Below are 26,054 nucleotides of genomic sequence, written 5' to 3'. Positions count from 1 at the left end.
TGACGGTCAACCTGTTTGACCGTATTATAAATGCACCTTTCTTGACCATCAAGTCCTGGGATGGGACTCGAACCTGGAGATTCTGACTCAGAGGCTACCCACTGCAGCACAAGACCGCCCAATGAACAAGGTACACATTTGGGGAGGGATTTTCCTGTGCCCCCGTGGCGTGTTTCACAGCAGTGGAGGTGTCTTGACATTGGCCATGCCTTGTCAAATGGGCTTCCTGTTCTATGCAGCCCCCAGCTGCCGGGAAACCTACGAGAATGGCATGAAAATACTGGACGTAATTTCCAAAAGCTTTGTTAGATGATGAAAGACAGCCTTGGGTTATTCTCCCTCATTGTCAGACAAGACTGACTCAGCTGAGCTTAACTAACTCCATCCAGGCCAGAAGTCAAAACCTGAGATCTTCTAGGTTATTTTTATTCATTCACATGAGACGGCTATCGCTGGCTGGCCAGCATCTATTGCCCTTCCCAAGTTGCACGAGGGCAGTTGAGAGTCAACCACATTGCTGTGGCTCTGGAGTCACATGGAGGCCAGACCTGGTACAGACAGCTCCCTAAAGGACATTGGTGAACTAGACGGGCTTTTCCAACAATTGACAATAGTTTCACAGTCATAAGTGGATTCTTAATTCCAGGTGTCTTTTATTGAATTCAAATTACACTAACTGCCATGGTGGGATTTGAACCCAGGTCCCCAGAACATTAGCTGAGTTTCTGGATTAATAGCCTAGCGATAATACTACAAAGCCATCACCTCCCCCGCAATACTACATCAAACTTAATATTACTACTATGCTGTCGGGGAGGTTTTATTATTTTTGAAAGCAAAGCAGCATATAGGACATGTCACACGTAAACAAACATTTTCCAAATGTTAATATTACTTTTGGAAATATGATTTATTCTTGGAAAGCTTCATGCTACAATTGAAAGTGAATGGCTGTGCTTGACAGTTATCAAGATTAGATTGGCTACGTTCTAATACTTCTCTGAATCTGTACATTTTGATTGTGGCCAATGATTTGTGTCAGCTCCCATTGGGTAGGTTGGTGTACATTGAATCAAATGCAATTGCATGTGAAATGTCGGCAGCGAGATGGAAGTGTCTTTCAATGACCTTGGCGGAATTGTAATGGAGTGAGTCTGTGCTGGGGGAACAGACAAAGCCAAAATGGCTGTAGAAATCGCTAAAACACAGCAAGAATGAACATCCTGTTGAAATATTGGGAGTGCTGAATACTGCAACGGGTACTCTCGATACAAAAATGTTCAAAAGTGAGGAAGGTGTTTATGAATTCTAGCTGGATGTTTGATCAGTTTTCATAGGGAAGGGCGGACACTGTAATGAGGTTCCAATTGTTACAATTCTGTCATCTCCTACTGCTCCTCAAGTCCATTCACTGCCCTTCCTTTCCTACTTCTCTCAACATGAGGTCTTGGCATGACGCACGCAGCATAAAATTCTTAAACATTGTAATTTGCTGTTTATGAGGAGAAGAGGACTATGACATATAGCCAACTGTACTAATGATGGTTATCTTTAATGCCTATTTTTAATTTGGATACAAAAATCTTGTGTTTTTGAAGATTGTGTGTAATTACAGTATATTTGTATCCCGCACATGGTGATTAGTTTGATCTTATATTCCTGGTTAGATGTATTGACCATGCTAAATTGCCCCTTGAAGCCCAAAAGATGTGCAAGTTAGGTGGATTCACCCATGCTAAATTGCCCCTTGGTATCCAAAAGATGCATAGATTAGGCAGATTAGGCATGGTGAATACACAGGTTTATGGCGATAGTGTGGGGTGTGGGGCTTGGACCTAGATGATATGCTCTTTCAGAGAGCCAGTGCAGGCTCAGTGGGCTGAATGGCTTCCTTCTGCACTGTGTAGGGATTCTGTGCTTCTGTGATTTTATAATGGTTATTTTCCTACCAACGCTAATTCCCAGCTTAGGCTGCAGCTTCATTCACCAATCACATCCAAATAGGTGCTGCAAAGTTTTTAAATCTTATTACAGCTGCCCTGAATAACCTGCACATCAATTTCAATATCTTCATATTCAATACACTCCTCTCCATTATCATGATCTCATCTGATTTGATTTATTATCATCACGTCTTGGGATACAGTGAAAAGTATTGTTTCTTGCGCTATATGGACAAAACATACTGTTCACAGAGAACATAGGGGAGAAGGAAAGGAGAGGGTGCAGAATGTAGTGTTACAGTCACAGATAGGATATAGAGAAAGATCAACTTAATACAAGGTAGGTTCATTCAAAACTCTGACGGCAGCAGGGAAGAAGCTATTCTTGAGTTGGTTGGTACATTTCCTCAAATTTTTGTATGTCTTTCCTGCTGGAAAATGGTGGAACAGAGTATGTCCGGGGTGCATGAGGTCCTTGATATTGCTGGTTGCTTTTCTGAGGCAGTGAGAAGTGTAGAAAAAGTCAATGGATGAGAGGCTGGTTTGAGTGATGGACTGGGCTTTGTTCACAGCCCTTTGTAGTTTTTTGCAGTCTTGGGCAGAGCAGGAGCCATACCTGTGATACAGCCAGAAAGAATGCTTTCTATGGATCTGTAAAAGTTGGTGAAACTCATCACGGACATGCCAAATTTCCTTAGTCTCCTGAGAAAGTAGAGGTGTTGGTGAACTTTCTTAACAATAGCATCTTTTCTATTTGTCTCACCTCCCTTCTTGATTTTCTCTTGAAATCTTACATTCCTTCATCAGTTAGTGACCTGAGGTTTCTGCTTTTTTTGTCTTTATCATCATTTTCTGCAAACTATCTCAATTATGGTTCCTTTATCAATCTTAATTCAATTTATTTTCTTCCATTATTGTCCTACTTGAACAATTTTCTTGAGGCATCGCTTTCCCCTTCTTCTGGCACGAATCATCCTCCTGTGCACCAATTCATCTCTGTCGAGCCAGTCTTCTGGCATTGGGACAGAACCTGCTTTGCAGTGTCTGAAAAATACAGGAAATGTTTTTCCTGATGCAGTTGAAAAATTAGGAAAAGCTGGATTAAGTCAGCAGATCTGCCAACATTACTGGAAAGAGAAATAGAGGTTAGGATTTTCCGATTGTTCCCGGAGGTGGGATCTTCTGGTCTTACCAAAGGCGATTCCCCCTCCCCCTGCCATGGATTTCCTGGTCATGAAGGGTGCAAGCAATGGGAAACTCCGTTGATAGCGGCAGGACTGGGATATCCCGCCACCGGCCACTAGCGGACCATCTTTGTCGCTGCAAAACATGCCACTGGGGATGTGGGATGTGGGTGGATGGAAAATCCCACCCAGAGTTAATGGGGTGAGTTTTATCATTCTGCTCACCATGGGACTTGGAGCGGGTGAGGGTCAGGCCATGGAAAAGTCTGTTGACCCCGGGCGGGATTCCCTAGCTTTGAGGCAAGTGAGGCTGGAAAATCCTGCCCAAGATTTCAGGTCGAAGACCTTTCATTAGAACTTGAAAAGGAGATCTCCATAAACCCTTTCACTGTGTTTGCGAGGCTTTCCTCCCACACTCCGAAAATGAGAGAGGACAAATTATTCTCTCTTTGCTATTTTAACATGTGAGCCCATTTATTTCTGTCTCTCTCTTAAACTAGCAGACGCATTAGTCTGATGCACACGTTCTACTAGGTAACTTCCTGATCCTATATGCTCCCAAGTGAGGATCATTATTCACATTGAACAGAGATCAGAGAATCAAGGCTACACTGTTGGCATCATGGTAGCACAGTGGTTAGCACTGCTGCCTCACAACTCCAGAGACCCATGTTCAAGCCCAGCCTTGGGTGACTGCCCCTGTGGAGTTTGCGCATTCTCCTTGTGCCTGTGTGGGTTTCCTCTGGGTGCTTTTGTTTCCTCCGGCAGTCCAAAGATGTGTGGGCTAGGTAGACTGGCCATGCTAAATCGTCCCTTAGTGTACCGAGATAGGGGTAAATATGTGGGGTACTGGGGAATAGGCTGGGTGGATTGATATGTTGGAGAGTTGATGCAGATTCAATGGGCTGAATAGCCTCTTCTGCACTATAGGGATTCTATGAAACTGTTGAAGCCTCTGCTTTATGCTGTAAGCAAGTGCAGCCCCTTACTGGAGACACAAAATTACAGAATCAAATCTTAAGCAACTATACGATAATAGTGCCCGACCTTTAGTTTCTGCATGTCCAGAGTCAATCGTATCTTTTAAGGACTTCTAAGAATTTCCACTCTTGATTTTTATAATGCAATTACGTTTGGCAATCTGTTTTTCATTGGCCTTTTGACACACAATTGCAATTTCTCAAACACTTGTGTTTAGTTTAATAATTGGTGGACATATGCCATCAAGGTTCGATACAGAAGAAGAACTACATCAAGAAATAATGATGGATGGAAATGAATTTTGAATTTTGAAAGCCTGGAGATAGGAAAAAACTAAAGGAGGTAAGGAATCCCATGGTGTTAATGCAATTTTAATTTTAATGGTGAGGCAATAGTTTGATTTAATTTGCTAAAGCACAGAAAAAGGACCATTAAACCACTCTCCACATCTCTCAAACAGAAATGCTACAGGCACTTATCTTCATTGTCAGCTATCACGGAAATGACCTAGGATTTATACTCTGTATTTAAGACATAAATTGTGTTTTACCTTATAATTTCTGCCCTTCTCTGTAGTATGTTGTTAATTTAAAAATTTGAATCAAAGGCCATGGTTTTCCGCTCCCGTTTTGTTTGGGTGTGAATTCTGATAGACACAGAAAACACACGAGAGGTCCAGAACGCGTTTTACATCAGCACAAAATCTCATTATGATTTCCACTCCCTCCCCCCAAACATTTCACAGGTTCACCACCCTCTGGATGGAGAAGTTTCTCCTCATCTCAGTCCTAAATTGCCCACCCTGAATCTCGAAACCCCTTGTGACCCTTTGTCCTAACCCTCCAGTTAGAGGAAACATTAACATTCTTGATGTCCAGCCTGGTCAGAATTTAATATGTTTTAGTGAGTTCTCCTCTCATTCTACTACACTGCAGTGAATACAAGCCTATTGACCAAATACCTCCTTGTACAACAATCCTACCATCCAAGGAATCACTCTGGTGAACCTACACTGCACTGTCTCTGTGGCAAGTATATCCTTTCTTAAAAAGGAGACCAAAACTGAGCACAAGAACTCTAGGTGTGGTCTCACCAAGGCTACGGTAAGATATCTTTGCTTCTTTACACAAGCCCTCTTGCAATGAAAGTCAACATATCATTCATGCTGCACCTGCATGCTTTCTTTCATTGATTGGTGCACAAAGACACCCAGGTTTCTTTTTACATTAATGTTTCCCAGTCTATTACCATTGGAATAATACTCTGCCATTCTGTTTTTCCTACCAATAATTTCACACTTATTCACGTTATGCTGCTTCTGCCATGTACCTGCCCACTCACTTAAATCATTGATGTATGTTATGAAAGCTGGCACTAGTCACCACCTACTTGTCTCAAAAAGACCCATTTATTCTTACTCTCTGTTTCCTGTCTGCAAACCAATTCTCAACCCATGCTTTGGTTATAAGGATAGATTGGAGATTATGGTGGCACTGGACAAATTTAAAAGGGAGAAACTACCTCCACTCCTAAAAGTATTAAAAATGAAAAGGTATAGATTTAAAATGATTTGTAAAAGAAACAAATGTAACATGGAATACCACACAGCAAATGATTCAGGTCTGGAATACATCACCTGGAAGTGTAATGGAGGCAGGTTCACTTGAAGCATTCAAGAGGACATTAGATGATTACTTGAATAGAAACAATGTGCAGGGGGCACAGGGAAAAGGCAGAACAGCACTAAGTCATAATATTAATTTGGAGAGCCAACGCAGACATGTTAGACTGAATGGCCTCCTTCTGCATTGTATCAATTCTGTGATTCTATTACCCCCATGCCAAGTCCTTTAATTTTGCATGCTAACCTCTTATGTGGGACTTTATCAAAAGCTTTCTAAAAATCCAGATACACTACCCCCATTATTCTCCCTATTCTGCTAGTTGTGTTCTCAACACACATCAGTCAGTTTGTCAAAAATGATTTCCCTTTTATAAATCCACGTGGACTTTATCTAATTCCGTTGATATTTTCTAAGTCCAATGTTATCACATCTTTTACAATAACCTCTAACATTTTCTCCACCATTGGTGTTAGGCTAACTGATGTGTAGTTCCATGCTTCCTCTCTCTCTCAGCTTTTGTAGGTAGAATCTGCCCAGACTGTTCCAGAATCTACAAAATTTTGGCAGATAACAACCAATGTATCCACTATTCCCTTGACCACCTCCTTTGATGTTCAGACATAGAATCATAGAATCCCTACAGTGCAGAAAGAGGCCATTCGACCCTTCGAGTCTGCATCGACCACAATCCCACCCAGGCCCCACTCCTGTAACCCCTCATGTTTACACTACTAATGCCCCTGTTACTAGGGAGCATTCAGCATGGCCAATCAACCTAACCCACATACCTTTCTACTGTGGGAGGGAACTGGAACATCCAGAGAAAACCCACACAGACACAGGGAGAATGTGCAAACTCCACCCAAACAGTGACCCAAGGCTGGAATTGAACCCAGGTCTCTGCCATGTGAGGCAGCCTTGCTAATCACCGTGCCACCGTGCTGCCCACGTGGGATGTGAGGCAGCCTTGCTAACCACCGTGCTGCCCATGTAGGTTATCAGGCCCGGGGAATTTATTGGATTTCAGTCCCATTAATTTCTCCAGTATTATTTTTTAGTAATACTTTTACAGTCCACTTTTATGTTACTTGCAAAGTTACCCTCGTATCTTATTTTTCCCCTTTTAAGCAATCTCGCCAGCCTCTTTTGTTGAATTTTAAACTACTCCCAATCCTCAGACTTGTTACTTTTTCAAGCAACTTTATGTGATTCTTTTTTGGATCTAATACTATCTTTCATTTATTTTGTTCGCAATGGTTGGGCCACATGTCCTGCTGTGTTTTTCTGCCAGGAAGCAGTGTAGAGTTGTTGCATTGCGTATATTCTTTACTTAAATATTAAACATTTCTTATCCACTGCCATGCCTTTTAATTAATTCCCCAATCTATTTTGGCCCACTCGTGCCGCATATCTTTGTAGTGTCCTTTGTTTAGATGTAGGACCTTAGTTTCAGGTCAGACTTCTTTACTTTCCATCCGAATGAGGAATTCTGACATGTAATGGTCACTATTTCCTAAAGGACCCTGCACAACAAGATTATTAATTAATCCTTCTCATTGCAAAATACCAAATCCAGGATAACCTGTTCTCTATATGCTGTTAATTTGTCTATCGTATTGTAAATATTCTGTGCATTCACACTCAGTGACTTGTCTTTTTAACATTTTTACACTTTTTTTTGTACTGATGGCTCTATTTGCTAATAGCCCTTGTTTCCTTCACCGACCACTTTTGCCTTCTACTTTTCTGTCTTTCATTCCCAACTTTGCTGCTGACTGTGCTTCACTTGAGCCTCCCTCCATCTTTTCTCATTTAAATCTACCACCGTAATCATCCGTTCCCTTCTCTTTCTTGTCTACAGTGCATTGCAATCAGAACAGTGATTCACTTATGCCTTTCAGCGCTACTTCCATCTTAAAAATAATAATTTAGTCTGCCATTTGCCTGATGAAAAGACTAATGTCGTGCAGATAAGAGAATATTGTGTGGCTTGAAGTCTTTTTTTAATATAGTCTGCATAGACCAACAGAAAATAGCAGCCAATTGCAATAGTAACAGTTCTGAATTATTCATTGGTCTGTCATATTTGGCAAGGATTGCACAGCCCTGAGAGATTATATCAGTTGTTCTGTGATGTTGCTCTGTGGCTATCCATTATTTATACCACATGCACTTTGAGAAATTGCACAGGGTGTAAGTTGCACACATGGCTTTGGCTGAAGTGTTGTGAAAGCCATCTATCAAACCACTAGAATTGTATTACCATGAGTGTTGCCAGGACTATTCATGACAGGTACTGTGTATCCATGCTGAGTTTTAAAGCAGTTGTACTGTGAGGTCTCTCTACACAGGTTACATAAGAACACAAGAAATAGGAGCAGGAGTAGGCCATCTAGCCCTTCGAGCCTGCCCCACAATTCAATAAGATCATGGCTGATCTGACGTGGATCAGTTCCACTTTCCCCCTTTCTCTCCATAACCCGGAAATGATGGTATTACACCCAAAACACAAGGCAATGGGGGTGGGATCATTGTTTGTCTCCAAATTTGTGGGCGTGTTAAATCTAATCAGAGTTGATAGATTGACATTTTCAATTGTATGGGAAGTCATACAAAAACTAGGGTCATGAATACAAGATAGCCACTAATAAGTTCAAAAGTGGACAATGGAGGCATTTCTTCATTCAAAAATTGTGAATAATGTAAAACAAGTCAAGAAATAGAGTAGTTGAGATAAATAATGTGGATATATTTGAGGAGAAACTAGATAAATACATGAGAGATGCTGATAGGGGTAGATGATGATGGGCTCATGGGGTTCATAAACCCCAACTGTGGAGTTAAATGGCTTGTGCCTGTTACCTGATGTGGAGATGCCAACGTTGGACCGGGGTAAACACAGTAAGAAGTCTCACAACACCAGGTTAAAATCCAACAGGTTTATTTACAGGTTTACCTGACGCCAGGTAACTTGGTATAAATACAAAGGTTTAGCGAACTATTTAACAGGTCATTTAAAGAACAAAGGACAAAGAACAATACAATAGAGGAACAGACCCTTCGGCCTACCAAGCCTGCACTGATGGGCAGTTTCTATCCCTGTTTGCCTCCCATTCTTGTATCTATCAAGATATACCTAGAGCGTTGCTAGCATGCCTGCTTCCACCATCTCCATTGGCAGTGCGTTCCAAACACCCACCACCCTCTGCGTGAAAATCTTTCCCTGAATGTCTCCCCTAAACCTACCACCTCTCACCTTAAACCTGTGCCCTCTTGTAATCAACCCTTCAACCTTGGATAAAAGCCTCTGACTATCTACTCTATCTATGTCTCTCATAGTATTGTAGACTTCTGTCAGGTTGCCCCTCAGCTTCTGTCTTCCAGTGAAAACAATCCAAGTTTATTCAATGCCCCCTCATACCTAAAACTCCCCAGACCAGGCAACATCCTGGTCAACCTTCTTTGTGCCCTCTCCAAAGCATCCATGCCCTTCTGATAGAGTGGCAACCAGAGATGCATGCGATAATCTAAATGCGGCCTAACAAAAGTTTTATACAGCTGTAACTTGCCATATAACTACATGTAGACTGGAATTTTATTGGCCTGACCACCATGGGAACCAGAGCGGGCAAGGGGAGGAACCATGAAAAGGTCTGTTGACCTTGGGTGGGATTTTATAAGCGAGGTCGTAAAATTCTGCTCGTAAATTTCCTAATTGCTTTTTGGGGTCTTTTATGGTGCCATTGATGTTTTACGGCCATTGTGACATTTGTTCTGCTGTTTATTGTTTTCATTATAGCTTTGTTTGTGTCATGATACGTTCTTGACCCAAATTCCAATATACGTGAGCCTTTTGAAGGACAAACTGTGCCAATGAAATGATGCCAGGCTGCAGTTGACTTGTTCCATGTCCATCTCTTAGGCCTAAACCTGTAACCAAAGTGCATTTACCAAACATCAGAATGGGAAAATAAGCCAGGATTTTCCCAAAATAATTCTAAGTCCCTCATTTGTGGGAAAATGGGAGTAACTCCTGCTAGATTATTCAGTGTGATTTCCAGAGCGAATCTCCGACACATTGTACATTGCAGAGCGCTCTAGCATGATTCCCTCTGAAAATCAGGGAAGAGAGCAAGGGTTTCAGCAGTTCTCTCTCACCTGTGTTCATAATGGCACAGTCGTTAGCACTGCCGTCTCACAGCGCCAGGGACCCAGGTTCTATTCCAGCCTCGGGTGACTATCTGTATTGAGTTTGCACATTTCCCCCATGTCTGCATGGGCTTCCTCTAGGGTGCTCTGGTTTCTTCCCAGTCTGAAAGATGTGAAAGTTAGGTTGATTGGCCATGGTAAATTGTTTCTAAGTGTCAGGGGGGTTAGCAGGGTAAATACATGGGGATAGTGTCTAGGATTGTTGTCAGTGTAGGTTTGAAGGGCTGAATGCTCTCCTCTTGCACTGTGGGGTTCTATGATTCTACGTTTATTGATTTCAGTCTTGAATATTTTCAATGAATGGGATTTTCTGCCCCACACCCCATTTTGCAGAGGTGACCTGCCATTGGTTGGCCGCAGGATCTTCCGATCCCATCACTGTCAACGGGATTTCCCATTGGTTGCACCCTCTGCCACTCTGGGACCAATGGCGAGAGGTTGCCATCGGAGGATCCTACCAGTGGGAACAGCCAAAAAATTCCAGCCCATGACTTAACCTCCACACCCTCCGGAGAAGAGAATTCGAAAGAGTCACAACCCTCTGAGATAAGAAATTTCTCCTTATCTCTGTCCGAAATAGCCCATCCCTGATCCTGAGAATATTTCCTAAAATGTACAGGCTTGCATTTAGGAACAACAGCTTCGCAAATTCTACCTTTCTTCACTCCGTAACGGATCTCTTTTTTACCGATAAGACTACCCCTTCATCTTCTAAATTCCAAAGACCCTTTGTATTTAATTTCTCCTCAACTACAACCTACTCATACCAGAAATTAATTCAATGAGCATTGAATGCACCTTCTCTAAGGCAAGTATATGCTTCCTTAGATATGGGCGTCAAAACTATAGTACTCTAGAAGTGGTTTTGCCAAAGCCCTGCACAATTGTAGCCAATCTCACTTACTCCAACGCACTTACAATAAAGGGCAGCATACCATTTGCCTTTCCAATTGCTTAATATACCTGCATGCTGACTTTCTGCATCACAAGGACACTCAAATCCCTCTCAATGACAACAGTTTCTCACCATTTAAGAAATATTCTATTTTTTCCTATCAAAATGAATAACTTTATATAAATCTGTCACTCTCTTGCCTATTCACTTTTTTAATTCATTTGTGGGACATTGGTTGGCCAGCATTTATTGGCCATCCACTGTTGCCCTTGGAAGCAGTTGACAGTCAATCACATTGCTGTGGCTCTGGAGTCACCTATAGGCCAGACCAGTTAAGGACGGCAGATTTCCTTCCCTAAAGAAAATTAGCAAACAAGTTGAGTTTACCCGACAATGGTTTCATGGTCATCAGTGAATTCTGAATTCCAGATATTTTTCATTGAATTCATGATCCACCATTTGCCCTGGTGGGATTTGAACCAGGGTCCCCAGAACATTAATTGAGTTGTCTAGCAATAATATTACTAGGCCATCGCCTCCCCTTCCATTGTAACAATTGTATGAGTTTTTGTATCCTCCTCACAACTTACTTTCCCATCAAACACACAGTCCCTTTATCGATGTCCTTAATTTAGATTGTAAATAGCTGAGGCCCAAACACTGATCCTGTGTGGCACTCCGCTAGTTACAGCTTGCCGAACTGAAACTGACCCACTTAGTCCGAGCAAACCTGTCATCCACGAAAGCATGAAAACACTCAAGTTCTGTCACAAGATGGAGACATAACACTTCACATGATAATTGCAATTCAAGAAGCCAACAGTGCAAGACACATCTTTTGAGTGATCCTTTATCTTCTTCCAGTGGAACCAAATTTCTCAGATCCGTGTTAACAAGTGAGAGTAACATTTTGTTCTCATGGTTTTAGACTCGCTGTTCCCGAGACACATCGCTGCGCAGTTTGTAAAGTGCATCTCATTTTTCATTGCGTGGAAGGTTTATGAAAGGTAAATGCATGGCCAAATTGTAATGCTGAGTACTGCCGCAAACACTTTTGGGGTAATTTTACAGTGTTGCCCAGACGGCAGGAGCCTTACTTGCTTGGAACACACAACCGAAATTTAGATGACGCTGCACCCAATCCCTTATCTGTTGCTGTATGGAATCTCTGCTCTTGAAATGGGGCAGGAATAGATTGTGGCACCTCCGTATGCCTCTTAGCAATTGGCTTTGATGGAAGCTATTGTCAGCTCACTCACCCACCTACTTTGTCTCAGGTGGTTTCAAAGCCTAGACTGAAAAGAATTCTCAGAGGCTATTTCCCAGGGCTGAAATGGTCGCTAAGAGAGGACACAGGTTTAAGATGCTGGGAAGTAGGTACAGAGATGTCAGGGGTAAATTTTTCACTCAGAGGGTGAATTGTGGAATTGGCTGCCATCGGTGGTGGTGGAGGCGAACTCGTTGGGCTCCTTTAAGAGACTTCTGGATGAGTACATGGGATTTAATGGGATTGAGGGTTATAGATAGGCCTAGTACTGAGGGATATGATTGGCGCAACTTGTGGGCCGAAGGGCCTGTTTGTGCTGTAGTGTTCTATGTTCTGTGTTGTGCGTTCTAAGATTAAGAAAGAATGCAAAAAAGATTTAAACGTGCTGCAAATGGTGATTTAAAGTTGGAATTCTATATTTTGGAAGCAAACTTAAGAACACGGACAACTGATCCCAAAGTGCATTCGGAATATGAGACAGCAAAGGTATTGAGCAATTGATAAGACTCCATGCTGTGATAGTTGGGAGAGATCACTCAAATCTCTGATTGAAAAGATGGGGCTTGCAAATATTTGAAGGATTTAAGAAAGGAGTTTGCGAAAGGTCAGGCAAGGTGGTTTAAATCTCAATCTGTACTTGAGGTAGGGCAAAGGAAAAAGAGATTGCCTTAAAGATTAGGCTCACGGGGTTGGAGAATGCAGGAGGGAATATGAGACTTTGATTTGATTTGATTTATTGTTGTCACGTGCATTGGGATACAGTGAAAGGTATTGTTTCTTGTGCACTACAATGTCAAAATGTACCATTCATAGAGTACGTAGGGGAGAAGGAAAGGAGAGGCTGCAGAATATAGGATGAAATTTTCTGTCCGGCTCGCTATGGGAATTGTAGCAGGCAGGACACAGACCATGCAGAAGTCTGTTGATTGTGAACAGGGTTTTCCGGCTTTGGGCGAGTGAGGCCGAAAATACCGCACATAGTGTTACAATCAAGGCTAGGGTGAAGAGAAAGGTCAGGTTAATGTATGGTAGGTCCATTCAAAAGTCTGATGGCAACAGAGGAGAAGCTGTTCTTGAGTCGGTCAGTGCATGATCTCAGACTTTTGTATCTTTTTCCTGACGAAAGAAAGTGGAAGAGAGAATGTCCGAGGTTTGTGCGGTCCTTGGTTATGCAAATTGCTTTTCTGAGGCAGCAGGAAATGTAGATGGAGGCAATGGATGGGAGGTTGGTTTGTGTGATGGACTGGACTACTGGAGTTCTTGCAGAGTTGAATTAACTCACAAAAGCTCTTCAGCAAATTCTTCTGCTAAAGTCAGCCATAGTGCCCCCTGCAGGTATTTTATCCACCTTTGCGACACCCCTTAATGACTGGCATTTCCCCATACACCCATTGAAAAATAGCATGGGTGAAGTAAAGTCTCAAGATGTTAAATAGCACAATAGCGAATTAATATTTTTTTTACAAATGGCAGTCAAGATGCCAATTCTGGCACCATACTAGCTTCCATAACATTGGAGACCAGTGTGGTGTGGTGTGCTGCTGGTAGCATCAGTCCCCATTTCCAAATGTAATATTCATCGCTCAGTGACAGGGCAATTAAATTGTAAATGTTGGAAATACAAAAAGAGGAAACAACTGACAGAAACTATCTGCTGTAAAGCAGATGACTTTAAAGATACATTAAGAATTACAGGCCAGGAAAAAGGTAAGTGTTCAAGGAAAGTGATTTGATTTGATTTGTTTTGATTTGATTTATTATTATCACATGTAATAGTATACAGTGAAAAGTATTGTTTCTTGTGCACTATACAGACAAAGCATACCGTTCATAGAGAAGGAAACAAGAGCGTGCAGAATGTCGTGTTACAGTCATCGCTAGGGTGTAGAGAAAGATCAACTTAATGTAAGGTAGGTCCGTTCAAATGTCTGACAGCAGCAGGGAAGAAACTGTTCTTGAGTCGGTTGATACGTGACCTGAGACTATTTTGTCTTTTTCCTCATGGAAGAAGGTGGAAGAGAGAATGTCTGTGGTGTATGAGGTCCTTATTTATGCTGGCTACTTTGCCGAGGCAGTGGGAAGTGTAGCCAGAGTCAATGGATGGGAGGCTGGTTTGCGTGATGGATTGGGCTGTGAAGCAGGTGATTGTAAAGGTTCCATTGACAATTACAGCCAGGCAAAAGACAAGTGTCTAAGAAAAGTGGGTGAGATTTGGGGTGTGGTGTGAATTGGACACTGGGAATTGGGGTTGGACATGGAGGGGTCAGACATGGGGGTGTTGGACATGGAGTCCCACTGAATGTTGTACATGGAGTCCCGCTGAAAGTGGTTTTATTCCTTCTAACTCTTTCAGAATAATTATTAGTATGACAGTGGTAGAACCATCTAAAGGATCAATTTTTCAGATGATTCCTAGTGCAGTTCAATTGTCCAGGGGATGTTAGCATATTTGGACCTGGGATTTCCGAGTGGGATCCCCAGCTCATCTTAGTACCCTACAAATCTGATGCCGGGAAGCCAGGAAGCCATGGGCCAATGTTTCGGATTAATGACCGTTTGAGATGTAGCAAGATGATGGGATATTGGGATGCAATTTAAGAGTAAAATGCAGTTTCCCCTCCATTTCTCAACTATGTCAATCCCATTCCACCCATATCTGCTCTGACACTTCATCTTCCAAGCTCTCACCTTTCGTACTTGGACATACTATGATTTGGAGATGCTGGAGCTGGACTGGGGTAAACACGTAAGAAGTCTCCCAACACCAGGTTAAAGTCCAACAGTTTATTTGGAATCACAAGTTTTTGGGGCATTGCTCCTTCACTTGATGAAGGAGCAGCACTCTGAAAGCTTGTGATTCCAAATAAACTTGTTGGACTTTAATCTTGGCATTGTGAGACTTCTTACTGTGCTTACCCCAGTCCAACGCCAGCACCTCCACATCATAGCATCTGTGGAGACAGAAACAGAGTTAATGTTTCAGGTTGTGAGCTTTCAACAGAACTTCATTGGGCACTTAAAATTAGTGCCTTGTAAACTGGATGTTTTATCATTAATAAGGGACATAGCCATTGTAGGTTAGAGGCTCATACCTCTGAATCCTGGATCATTCTTCCCTGAGCTGTGCTTTTTATCTATAACCAGCTGTGTCGCCACCACTGTATTTTCATACCTCCAGATATCATTGCTTAAGACATTATCTCTTGCCCAATTGCTGGTGACAACAAATCCATATTATTGTCACGTTTCTGCAAAGCTCACAAACATCAGCTCACCCAGTGCTCCCTCGCCTGTAGGTTGTCCTGCGCACATTGAGTTCCTTGCCTCTGTTTTCAAACACTTCAATGACCTTGCAGCAGGCTGCGTCAGTGACCTGCCTCAGCCATGCCATCGTTGCTTGAAGCTCTATTCATCAGATTCAGGTTGACTGCTTGTTCCCCACTCCCCGTTGCGCCAGCGTTGGAAGCCTAACCTTTAGTCAGAATGGTCTCTGCAGTTCTCTTCCAGAATGTATTTTTTCTATTCATTTAAGGGACATGGGCATTGCTGGCTAGTTAGTATTTATTGCCCATCCCTAGTTGCCCTTGAAATGCTGCAGTCTGTGAGGTGCTTAATAAAAGCAGAAAAAATAAAAGCAGAAAATGCTGGAAATATTCAGCATGTTGGGCATTGAATCATAGAATCCCTACAGTGCAGAGAGAGGTCATTTGGTCCATCGAGTCTGCACTGACAACCATCCCACCCAGGCCTTATCCCCATAATCCCACATATTTACCCTGCTAATCCCCCTGACACTTGGAGCAATTTAGCATGGCCAATTAACATAAACCGCACATCTTTGGACTGTGGGAATAAACCGGAGCACAGGGAGGATGTACAAACTCCACTCAGTCACCCAAGGCTGAAATTGAGCCTAGGTCCTTGGCGCTGTGAGTTAGCAATGCTAAATACTGTGCCACCGTGCCTCACATCTCACTCATAGAGAGATAATTTAAGTATTATGGTAGACAACAGAATCACAGAGTTGTTCCAGCGCAGAAGGAGGCCATTTGACCCATCAAGTCTGCACTGGCTCTCCAAATTTTGGCTTGGCGGCATTCCCCTGCCTTTTTCTTGTACCCCTGCACACTGTTTACATTCAAGTACTCATCTAATGCCCTCTTGTATGCCTCAATTGAATCTGCTTCCATCACACTGGCAGGCAGTGCATTCCAGAGCCAAATCACTCATTATGTGAAAAAGCTTTATCCCACAGCACATTTGCTTCTTTTGCAAATCACTTTAAATCTGTGCTCTATCATTCACAATCCTTTTATGAGCAGGGACAATTTCTTCCTATCCACTCTGTCCAGCACCCTCTATCAAATCTCCTCTCAATCTTCCTCTCTCCAAGGATAGATTGGAGGTTCTCCAATCTATCCTCATAACTGAAGTAAACATTTGCTTTTGTTGCCTTTCTTAATCCCTGGTTTCAAGTCACCTGAATCACACACTAACATACCTTCAGCCCCTCTCTATATAATCCACTCAGTATTCACTCTGCTGCCTTGTTAAGCACTTAGAGATATTTCATTTTTTTTTGTAATAAGTCTTCAAGAAGTCCTCTCATTAAAATCTCTTTGATTACAAACACTAACAGCAGTACACAGAGTGAGAGTAGTCTGTCTCCGGGGGTGACAGAGGAACTGACATGCCCAGCTAAGTACAAAGCAAAGACTCCCTCATTACCCATCAATTAGATCTTTAATCAGGGATTTCATACTCCAATGGGTAAACCTCACTGACCTGTTTGAAGTCATTGCATTTTTGAAATTCATTCATGGACATAGTTCACTTGCCCAACATTCATTGTCTAACCTTAACAGCTCAGCTTGCTAGGCCATTGACTCCCAAGAGTCAACAACATTGCATGAGTCACATGTAGGCTAGACCAGGCAGCATGGTAACACAGTGGTTAGCATTGCTGCTTCACAGTGCCAGGGACCCAGGTTCGATTCCCAGCTTGGATCACCGTCTGTATAGAGTTTGCACATTCTCCCCGTGTCTGTGGGGGTTTCCGGTTTCCTCCCGCATTCTGAAAGAGGTGCTGGTTAGGTGCATTGACCCGGACTGTGGCGACTAGGGAAATTTCACAGTAACTTCATTGCAATGTTAATGTAAGCCTTACTTGTGACTAATAAATAAACTTTACCAGGTAAGAATGGCAGGTTTCCTTCCCTAAAGAACGTTAGTGAAACAGATGGAGTTTTATGACAATTGTTTTCAACTCTTTTTTAACATTCTATTGAATTTCACCATCTGCTGTGGTGGGATTTGAACTATGGTCCCCAGCGCATTACCCTGGGGACCTAAGTTGCTAGCCCAGTGGTAACACCACTAGGCCACCACTTCCCCCTATAACGGCAGCAGTACATGAATGCATATTCCTGTTGTGTGAATCTGAGAAGTACCCAAGTGTATAATATTTTTCTTCTAGGTATTTGAAAATTCTGAAGGAAGTTGGAGAATAGATGAGGTGCAACAAACCCACTATCCCCCCAATTCCCACCCAGTGGTCCATAACAGGGGAATATCACTTCAATAGCATAATTTGCAATCAAATGGTTCTGAAATGGAAAAGAAGACCTCTTAATGAATATAATGCAGTCAGCCCTGGCTTCAAAGAAAGCAGCTGGTGAATTATTTTGAGACATGTATTGTTTTGTTAGCGAGACGCGGCTGAAATAACAGTTTTACTGGGGACTTAAAGGGAAGATTTTACACCATCCCTGCAGTCAACAGGCACGCATTAGTCATTGTAATGCCATTGTTTACTGCTGAGAGGCACTGAGGTCTTTAATAATTCAGTAGTATATCTTGTTGTTAAATGGAATTTGGGCTTTACACGAACCCGAGGCACTATTCAGGAGCAAGTCTCTGGCAGAAGGTAATGTTTGAGCGACTAGATATAGTTTGAGTAAGGAATGAAAATCTCTGCAACATTGCTGCTGCGCTTTGTTACACTTTATTAGCTCCCTACGACTGCAGCAGTCTTTCCACACTTGGAGTGAAGATTACAATTAAGCAATGTTTGCTGGCCTCTAGTTCTCTCCTGTGCTGCTCCATCGTGCTCAGTGCTGGCAACCTCAGGGTCATTTCTGCGCGAGAGCAGGTGCAGAATGGGTACAGAGGGATATTGCAGAACTCACTCAACAAGGCTTCAGAGCTGCTTCCTATGTGCTGTTCCACTGAGTTTTCTGAGCTGCATTGCTTGAACTATTCAGTGCCAGGGCTTTCCCTGTATTTGATGGAAAGATATTCAGATAAGAACCTGGCTCAATGCTGTAGCTACTGCGTTAGGTTTACTCTTACATTCCTTATAGCTCCCCATTTAGAAGGGGAATCAGGAAAATTATGTATTTGGAAGGAGCTTTGAAAGTGGCTGCCATGTAGTCCAACAGGAGTGAGAACCTGCATTTATTTAGCACCTTTGATGCAGGAATGTTTCCCAAGATGCTTCACATGAAAACAATCAATTGACACTGAGCTATCAAGGAGACATTAGGACAGGCAACTAAAGAGATAGATATGAGGCTGTGTTGTAAACGTCCAAATTCTCCAACCTCACTGTTTGTGGGAGTGTGGCATGAATGGCTGGTAAGATCACGCCCAAAGAGTTTTGAAGAGTGATTTTAAGGGATTAGGATCCAGATAGCGAAGGAAGCAAATTGCTGGGGCAAAGGAACTTGTGGAAGGAGGCAGGGCTGTGGGGGACGGGGAGGGGGGGGTCTCATATGGCCACAGTTGGAGGAATTCAGAGCTAGAGAAATGGAGGGTTGAGGGACTGAGAAAGATTATAAGGATAGGGAGGGGTTTGAACACAGGCATGAAAAATGAGGCCTCCTCTTTGAATCGTTTGCTACAACCTTTAGTGTAGTATTGTTATATTTGGAGATATTTTCCACAGAATTTTTAGAAATATGCATCTTTGCAGCAACTTTTGAGGGACAATGTTTATTTGCTTGCTAGAGAAATGTTCAAATGATTGATGAATAGATTTGAGGAAGAGTTGCTGTGTGTGCTTTTACAGCATATTTACAATTTTGCTGCAATATAAGCCTGATTCTGTGACCAGGCGCATACAGGCAGTGTTTATTGAAGAATAGTAGGTCCATAGTCCAGCTATTGATTTCTGGTAGCATCTAATGGAATATTGGCTCCAGTGAATCAAGCTGCTAATGAATCAGTCCCACAGTGCGCAAAGAAGAAACTTTCTCCATTTATGTTTACTCTGTGCCGTTGCAATAGCTTCAGTTTGTTGTAAATCAAACTCCTCCCAGACCTCTCGTATCCTTTTTGCCATCTAACTAATAGCTCCTTCATGTATTTTTGTCTCTATGTGAAATATTTTGCATTTCCCTGCATTGAATCTCATCTGCCATCTGTCTGCCTAATTCCCAAGCATATTCAAATTCTCCTCCAGTTTATTCTTTTGAACCATCCTTAGCTTTGTATCAGCTGCAAATTCCTGCTTGGATTCAATCACTCGACTAATTGCATTTCCACTGTAAAATATTGTTATTGATTTCCGCTTTCTTTATTTTATGTACCAACCTTTTCAGAGAAAAGTCTTCCCAGAAACCTAAGTACATCACATCCACTGTCTTCCCCATGTCAACCTCCATTGCCACACTTACAAAGAACAGTACAGCACAGAAACAGGCCCTTCAGCCCTCCAAACCTGTGCAGTTCACGTTGTCCTATCTAGACCAACTGCTTATATCCCTCTATTCCCTGCTTATTCATATGATTATCAAAATAAATTTTAAATGTGGCTAACATAACTGCCTCGACTACCTCACTTGGCAGTGCATTCCAGGCCACCACCACCTTCTGTGTAAAAAAAAATTCCCCTGCACATCTCCAGCGAACCTTTCCCCCTTGCATGAAAGAAAGCTATAGGCTAGATTGGAAAACCCTCCCCTTTATGAAACCATATTGACTACCTTTGATGATTTTATTTCTATCCAAATATTCCATGATTTTCAAATTCCATAACTTTACCCTTAATGAGCATGAGGATGGCACGTTGGCACAGTGATTAGCACTGCTGCCTTACAGCGTCAGGGACCTGAGTACAATTCCAGCCTCGGATCACTGTCTGTGCGGAGTCTGCACATTCTCCTCGTATCTGTGTGGGTTTCTTCCGGTTGCACCGGTTTCCTCCCACAGTTCAAAGATGTACGTATTAGGTGGATTGGCCATGCTAAATTGACCCTAATGTGAGGAGGATTAGCAGGATAAATGTGTGGAGTTACAGGAATAGGTCCTGGGTGGGATTATGGTCGATGGGCTGAATGGTCTCCTTCAGTACTGTGGGGAATCTATGATCAACTCAATGGTCTGTAGTTTTTGAAACCTGATTTTAAAACATATGAGTCAAACTTGCCTTTTTCTAGTTCTGTGAGATTCACAGAAGCTATGAATGTATCATTGCTACATCGGCCTTTAATGCAATCACATCTTTAAGTTAATCATTGCTTGGTGAATTTTCAAAACCGATACTTCGTTTATGAAGATTAACGTTTGCCTTTTCCCACAGAAAGAAAATGGACAAAAAATTCCAGCTTTCCCACAAGTGGAATAATTTATGTCCCATTGTCTCTATGGCCTGAATGTTATACTCCTCTGCTGGTGGGTTTGGAGGTGGGGCGTGAGCGTAAAGTTCCTTAGATGGGCTTCCTGCTCAGTTCCTTCCTGCTCCGACCTCTTAGCAGTTTTACACTGGGGTGGGTGAGGCCTTAGATGGCCTGCCTTGTCTTGTCCCAATTAACGCCAATTATTGACCACTTATCCCACTTATCCCAATCAAATTCAATTCCTAGGCCCAGCAGGAGGAGTTCTGGGGTGTTGGGGGAAGCCCAAAAATAATTGGGTTCAGGCCCCATGCGGAAATGGGGGCAGGGACACCTGCTTTTTAAATTTGTCCCCTACTCCAACTCCCTTTCCCAGTTATGTCCAATAACCACAAGAGCTCCCTCCCATCCCCCATGTCCTTGGTCTCTCCCCAGAAACCCCAGCCACCCCCTCTCCCCCCGCCCATTGTCCACCAACTCAGGCCTCGTCTACCCTCCCCATATTAAGAATCCCAAACCTTAACTCTTCCTGGAATCCTAGGACTTAAATCTCAGGGGACAGCATGCAGTCCCAGTTCTGGCCACTACAGCTTCTGGCGCTGCAGGGTCTAGAGTACTGCTGGCATTGAGGGACCTATAACTAATTAATGGTCATTGGAGTGTGAAATCGCTATGGGTCAGGCAATGTCGGTGGGGATGTCTTTCCCGTCAACTCTTTGGATAGGGTGAAGGGGTGGTGGAGGGACAGTCTGTCATTCCAAAAAGCCCTGACCTACATATTTGCCATAAAGTGGACTCACCTGACAAAGGGGCAGCCAGCACTCCAAAAGCTAGTGGCTTTTGCTACCAAATAAACCTGTTGGACTTTAACCTGGTGTTGTAAGACTTCTTACTACATATTTGCCAACAGTTACACACAGGATGGGATTTTCCAGCCGCACTCACCCTGAGGCTGGAAAATCCTACCCGAGATCAGGGGATCTTTGCATGGCCCTCCCTCTACCCGCTACTATTCCTGCAGCAGGCAGGATGGGAAAGTTCAGTCCAATGTGTCCGTGTTTCATTCGTCCTTCTTGCATCATGGTTAGGCCACAAATAGAGCGCTGCTAAACACTTCAAAGGTCTTTTGTTTCTGAAAGAAAGTAGCAAAAACGGCCTTATTAGTTTTTTGCATAGTAAGTGAGATATCATTGGTGAGCAGGATTCTGAAGCTGACAATGGGAGAGAGCCGGATGCCATGTGCTGTTAGTGCGAACCGAAATCTGAACAACCGGCTAATAAAGGCCTGCAGCAGCCTCCTTCCCTGCTCCCAGTTGCTGCATTTCGATATTGTTTTGAACGACAGCCATGAGACAACACACACACACACACACACAGCATTAACCACACAGGCTGCGGAGATGTACTCTAACATGCCTCTCTGAGGCTGGAGCCTGTAGCTTTGCCAGCAGGGAAGAGTAGAGAATCTGATGATTATTCCTGAGGTAATTAAACCGACAGATGTTATAATTAGCAGAAGATTCATCTCGGCATTGCGAGCAAACCCGTGCGATGGACCCACTTGAGTTGTTATGTTTCTCTTCTAGTAAATTAACTTTCGGATACAAGACTACAGATTAAAGGCAAAAACATAGCGAGATTTAATTCCCTCTGTTATGCCATTTTAATTGCCTTGTGTAAGGCATTGCCTCTTTGCAAGAAGCTGGAAGCATTTTCTTCTTGGAGCCAAAAAGAAAGCTCCAGGCAAAAACGCTGTTGAAGTTACGTGGAAAACCATTATTACAAATTAATATCTCTGCCATTGATAGTGGTTATTAATCATTGATGCCAGAGTGGAGATATTGAAGCGATAAACCACACAGTGCCCATGTGAGAAACACCCCCAGGCTGTAGCGATCTGGAGCTGCTTAATGGTTAGCTGTACATCGGCTATTCCCTATGTATTCCAACAAGTGTTGTAGTTTAAGACATTCTCCTGCTGTACATAAATCAAAATCAATGTTGGTTATAACAAAATTAATCCCATCCATGGAGAAAACAGCAACCAGTTTGTTTACTTTGATTTGTTCAAATAAAACTTCCATGACATTGCCTGAGATTCTGAAATATTTATTTGGGATTCATTTGATAACAGGTCTTGATAGCTGCTTCAGTGAATCCGACCTTCTGGAATCAGAGCTTCAATTCCAGTGACTGATGATTCTTCATTTCTGTCGTCAAATAAACAACTCTCCAATTTGAGACTGATTGTACCGTTCCTGACCATAGTACTCATAGTTGTACAGTGTTAGCACTGTGCCAGGGACCCGGGCTCAATTCCAGCCTTGGGTCACTGTCTGTGTGAGTTTGCACGTTTCCTTGCGGGGTTTCCTCCGGGTGCTCCGGTTTCCTCCCACAGTCCAAAGATGTGTGGGTTAGGTGTATTGGCCATGCTAAAATTGACCCTTAGTGTCAGGGGCAAGCTAGAGTAAATACATGCGGCTATGGGGATAGGGCCTGGGTGGGATTGTGTTTGGCAAAGACTCAATGGGCAGAATGGCCACTTTCTGCACTGTAGGGATTCTATGGGCCCGATTTTACCATTTTCAATCTAAGTGCCAAGTCTGGGCGTGGTACAGATCCGACTTAGAAATCCACTTTCAGGTGCCCCCATACGCTCTCAGCCACCTCCAGTCTGATTCGCGCTGTGGGCGGGGCTGAATGCTGCCGGAACGATCGGAACTCTGAATGCGCGGTTAGAAAAAAATTGGAAAAAGCGAGCCCGTGTCAGATCACTCCCGGGCTGCAGAAAGTGGCTCGGGAGCGAAAAGCGGGAGAAAGGGTGTATCTCGGAGGGTGAGGGGGGGGGGGGAAGGAGAGAGGCGTGTAAGATGTATTTCGGGGGGAGCAGATGGTCTGGGTAATACAGGTGATGAATAATGGGGACACACACAAATCACTGTCCCCCTTATCAACCCCCCCCCAACTATCCAGACCTACAGCCACCCCTGCCCCCTCCCCTCTCACCGATTGCCTGCAGAGTGGCGGCGGACCCTCTTTACTACCCCCCCCGCCCCAGAGATCCATCTGCCCACTCCCCCCTACCAAAAATCCATCTGACCCACCTCCCTCCCCGCCCCCCCCCCCCCCCTCCCCAAGACAACGATCTGGCCTCATTTCCACCCCCCCCAACCCCCTGAGAACGAACTTGCCTCACTCCCTATCCCCTCCAGAAGAACATCTCCTCCTCCCCCCCCTCCCCACCCACCCCCACCCTCCCAGCCACTACCAGACAACGATGAGCCCCCCCCCGCAGCATGGTGAGGGAGGGACAGAGACGGAGGAGCCGAGCGTTCTGTGTACCCTCCCCCCCCCAGGAGTTTACCATTGAATCCAAAACCTTTCCCCAATGGCTTAACTGGCAAACCGGTGATGGTGAAGTTAAAATGGGGAATGGAATACAAAGGCTACTGGATATCGGTGGATGGATATGTGAACATGCAGCTGGTGAACACAGAAGAATATTTTGATGGCGCTTTAGTGGGTCACCTTGGCAACATTCTAATAAGGTGTAACAATATCCTGTACATCAGAGGACTTGAGGAAAAGGAAGAAGATGGGGAAATGAGAGAATAATATTCCTTTTCATTTGAAGAATAACAATGTGTAGAATTTGAATACTTTTTTTATATTCAGCCATTGGAATACGCTGTATTTGGATTTGCACTGACTAGGTCAGGGATTTGTACTGTGCTGCAAAGGGTAGATGACAAATTATAATTTAATTCTAGACAGCTGTTCAAGTTTGACTCTGAATATTTCAAATGTGGATTCTGGTGTAAGTTGAACCAATAAAACTAGTTTTCAATCTGAAAAAAAAACAGACAATGATCAGCTCTCCTCCCCCCCACCCCCACCACCAGAGATACATCCGACCCGCCTCCTCCCCACCCCCTCACCACCAGAGATACATCCGACCCGCCTCCTCCTCCCCCCTCACCACCAGAGATACATCCGACCCGCCTCCTCCCCCCCCCCTCACCACCAGAGATACATCCGACCCGCCTCCTCCCCACCCCCTCACCACCAGAGATACATCCGACCCGCCTCCTCCTCCCCCCTCACCACCAGAGATACATCTGACCCGCCTCCTCCCCCCCCCCTCACCACCAGAGATACATCCGACCCGCCTCCTCCTCCCCCCTCACCACCAGACAATGATCAGCTCTCCCCCCCCCCACCACCAGAGATACATCTGACCCGCCTCCTCCCCCCCCCTCACCACCAGAGATACATCCGACCCGCCTCCTCCCCCCCCCTCACCACCAGAGATACATCTGACCCGCCTCCTCCCCCCCCCTCACCACCAGAGATACATCTGACCCGCCTCCTCCCCCCCCCTCACCACCAGAGATACATCCGACCCGCCTCCTCCCCCCCCCTCACCACCAGAGATACATCCGACCCGCCTCCTCCCCCCCCCTCACCACCAGAGATACATCCAACCCGCCTCCTCCCCCCCCCTCACCACCAGAGATACATCCGACCCGCCTCCTCCCCCCTCCCTCACCACCAGAGATACATCCGACCCGCCTCCTCCCCCCCCCTCACCACCAGAGATACATCCGACCCGCCTCCTCCCCCCCCCTCACCACCAGAGATACATCCGACCCGCCTCCTCCCCACCCCCTCACCACCAGAGATACATCCGACCCGCCTCCTCCCCCCCCTCACCACCAGAGATACATCCGACCCGCCTCCTCCCCCCCCCTCACCACCAGAGATACATCTGACCCGCCTCCTCCCCCCCCCTCACCACCAGAGATACATCCGACCCGCCTCCTCCCCACCCCCTCACCACCAGAGATACATCCGACCCGCCTCCTCCCCCCCCCTCACCACCAGAGATACATCCGACCCGCCTCCTCCCCCCCCCTCACCACCAGAGATACATCCGACCCGCCTCCTCCCCCCCCCTCACCACCAGAGATACATCTGACCCGCCTCCTCCCCCCCCCTCACCACCAGAGATACATCCGACCCGCCTCCTCCCCACCCCCTCACCACCAGAGATACATCCGACCCGCCTCCTCCCCCCCCCTCACCACCAGAGATACATCCGACCCGCCTCCTCCCCCCCCCTCACCACCAGAGATACATCCGACCCGCCTCCTCCCCCCCCCCTCACCACCAGAGATACATCCGACCCGCCTCCTCCCCCCCCCTCACCACCAGAGATACATCCGACCCGCCTCCTCCCCCCCCCTCACCACCAGACAACGATCTGATCTCACTCCCCACCCCCAACCAGACAACGATCTGGTCTCACTCCCCTCCTCCGCCCTCCAAGCAGAGA

At 44.6% G+C, this 26,054-nt stretch overlaps 1 protein-coding gene across 1 annotated transcript in view; it reads left to right on the top strand.

Annotated features, from left to right (window-relative positions):
- Positions 1–24,334, top strand: part of LOC145357579 (small nuclear ribonucleoprotein F-like) — a 30,334-nt gene extending 6,000 nt beyond the window's left edge. Inside the window, exon 2 of the mRNA XM_080211055.1 lies at positions 24,076–24,334. Coding sequence (XP_080067181.1) covers positions 24,076–24,334 — 259 coding nt within the window. The remainder of the gene's footprint in view (positions 1–24,075) is intronic.
- Positions 24,335–26,054: the final 1,720 nt, after the last annotated feature.

Source organism: Carcharhinus amblyrhynchos, chromosome 23, assembly GCF_965287045.1.
Source record: "Carcharhinus amblyrhynchos chromosome 23, sCarAmb.v2.hapA, whole genome shotgun sequence".
NCBI classification, from domain to species: Eukaryota; Metazoa; Chordata; class Chondrichthyes; order Carcharhiniformes; family Carcharhinidae; genus Carcharhinus; species Carcharhinus amblyrhynchos.
The sequence above is the reverse complement of the archived record's forward strand: the minus strand, read 5'-3'. Positions and strand labels throughout refer to the sequence as shown.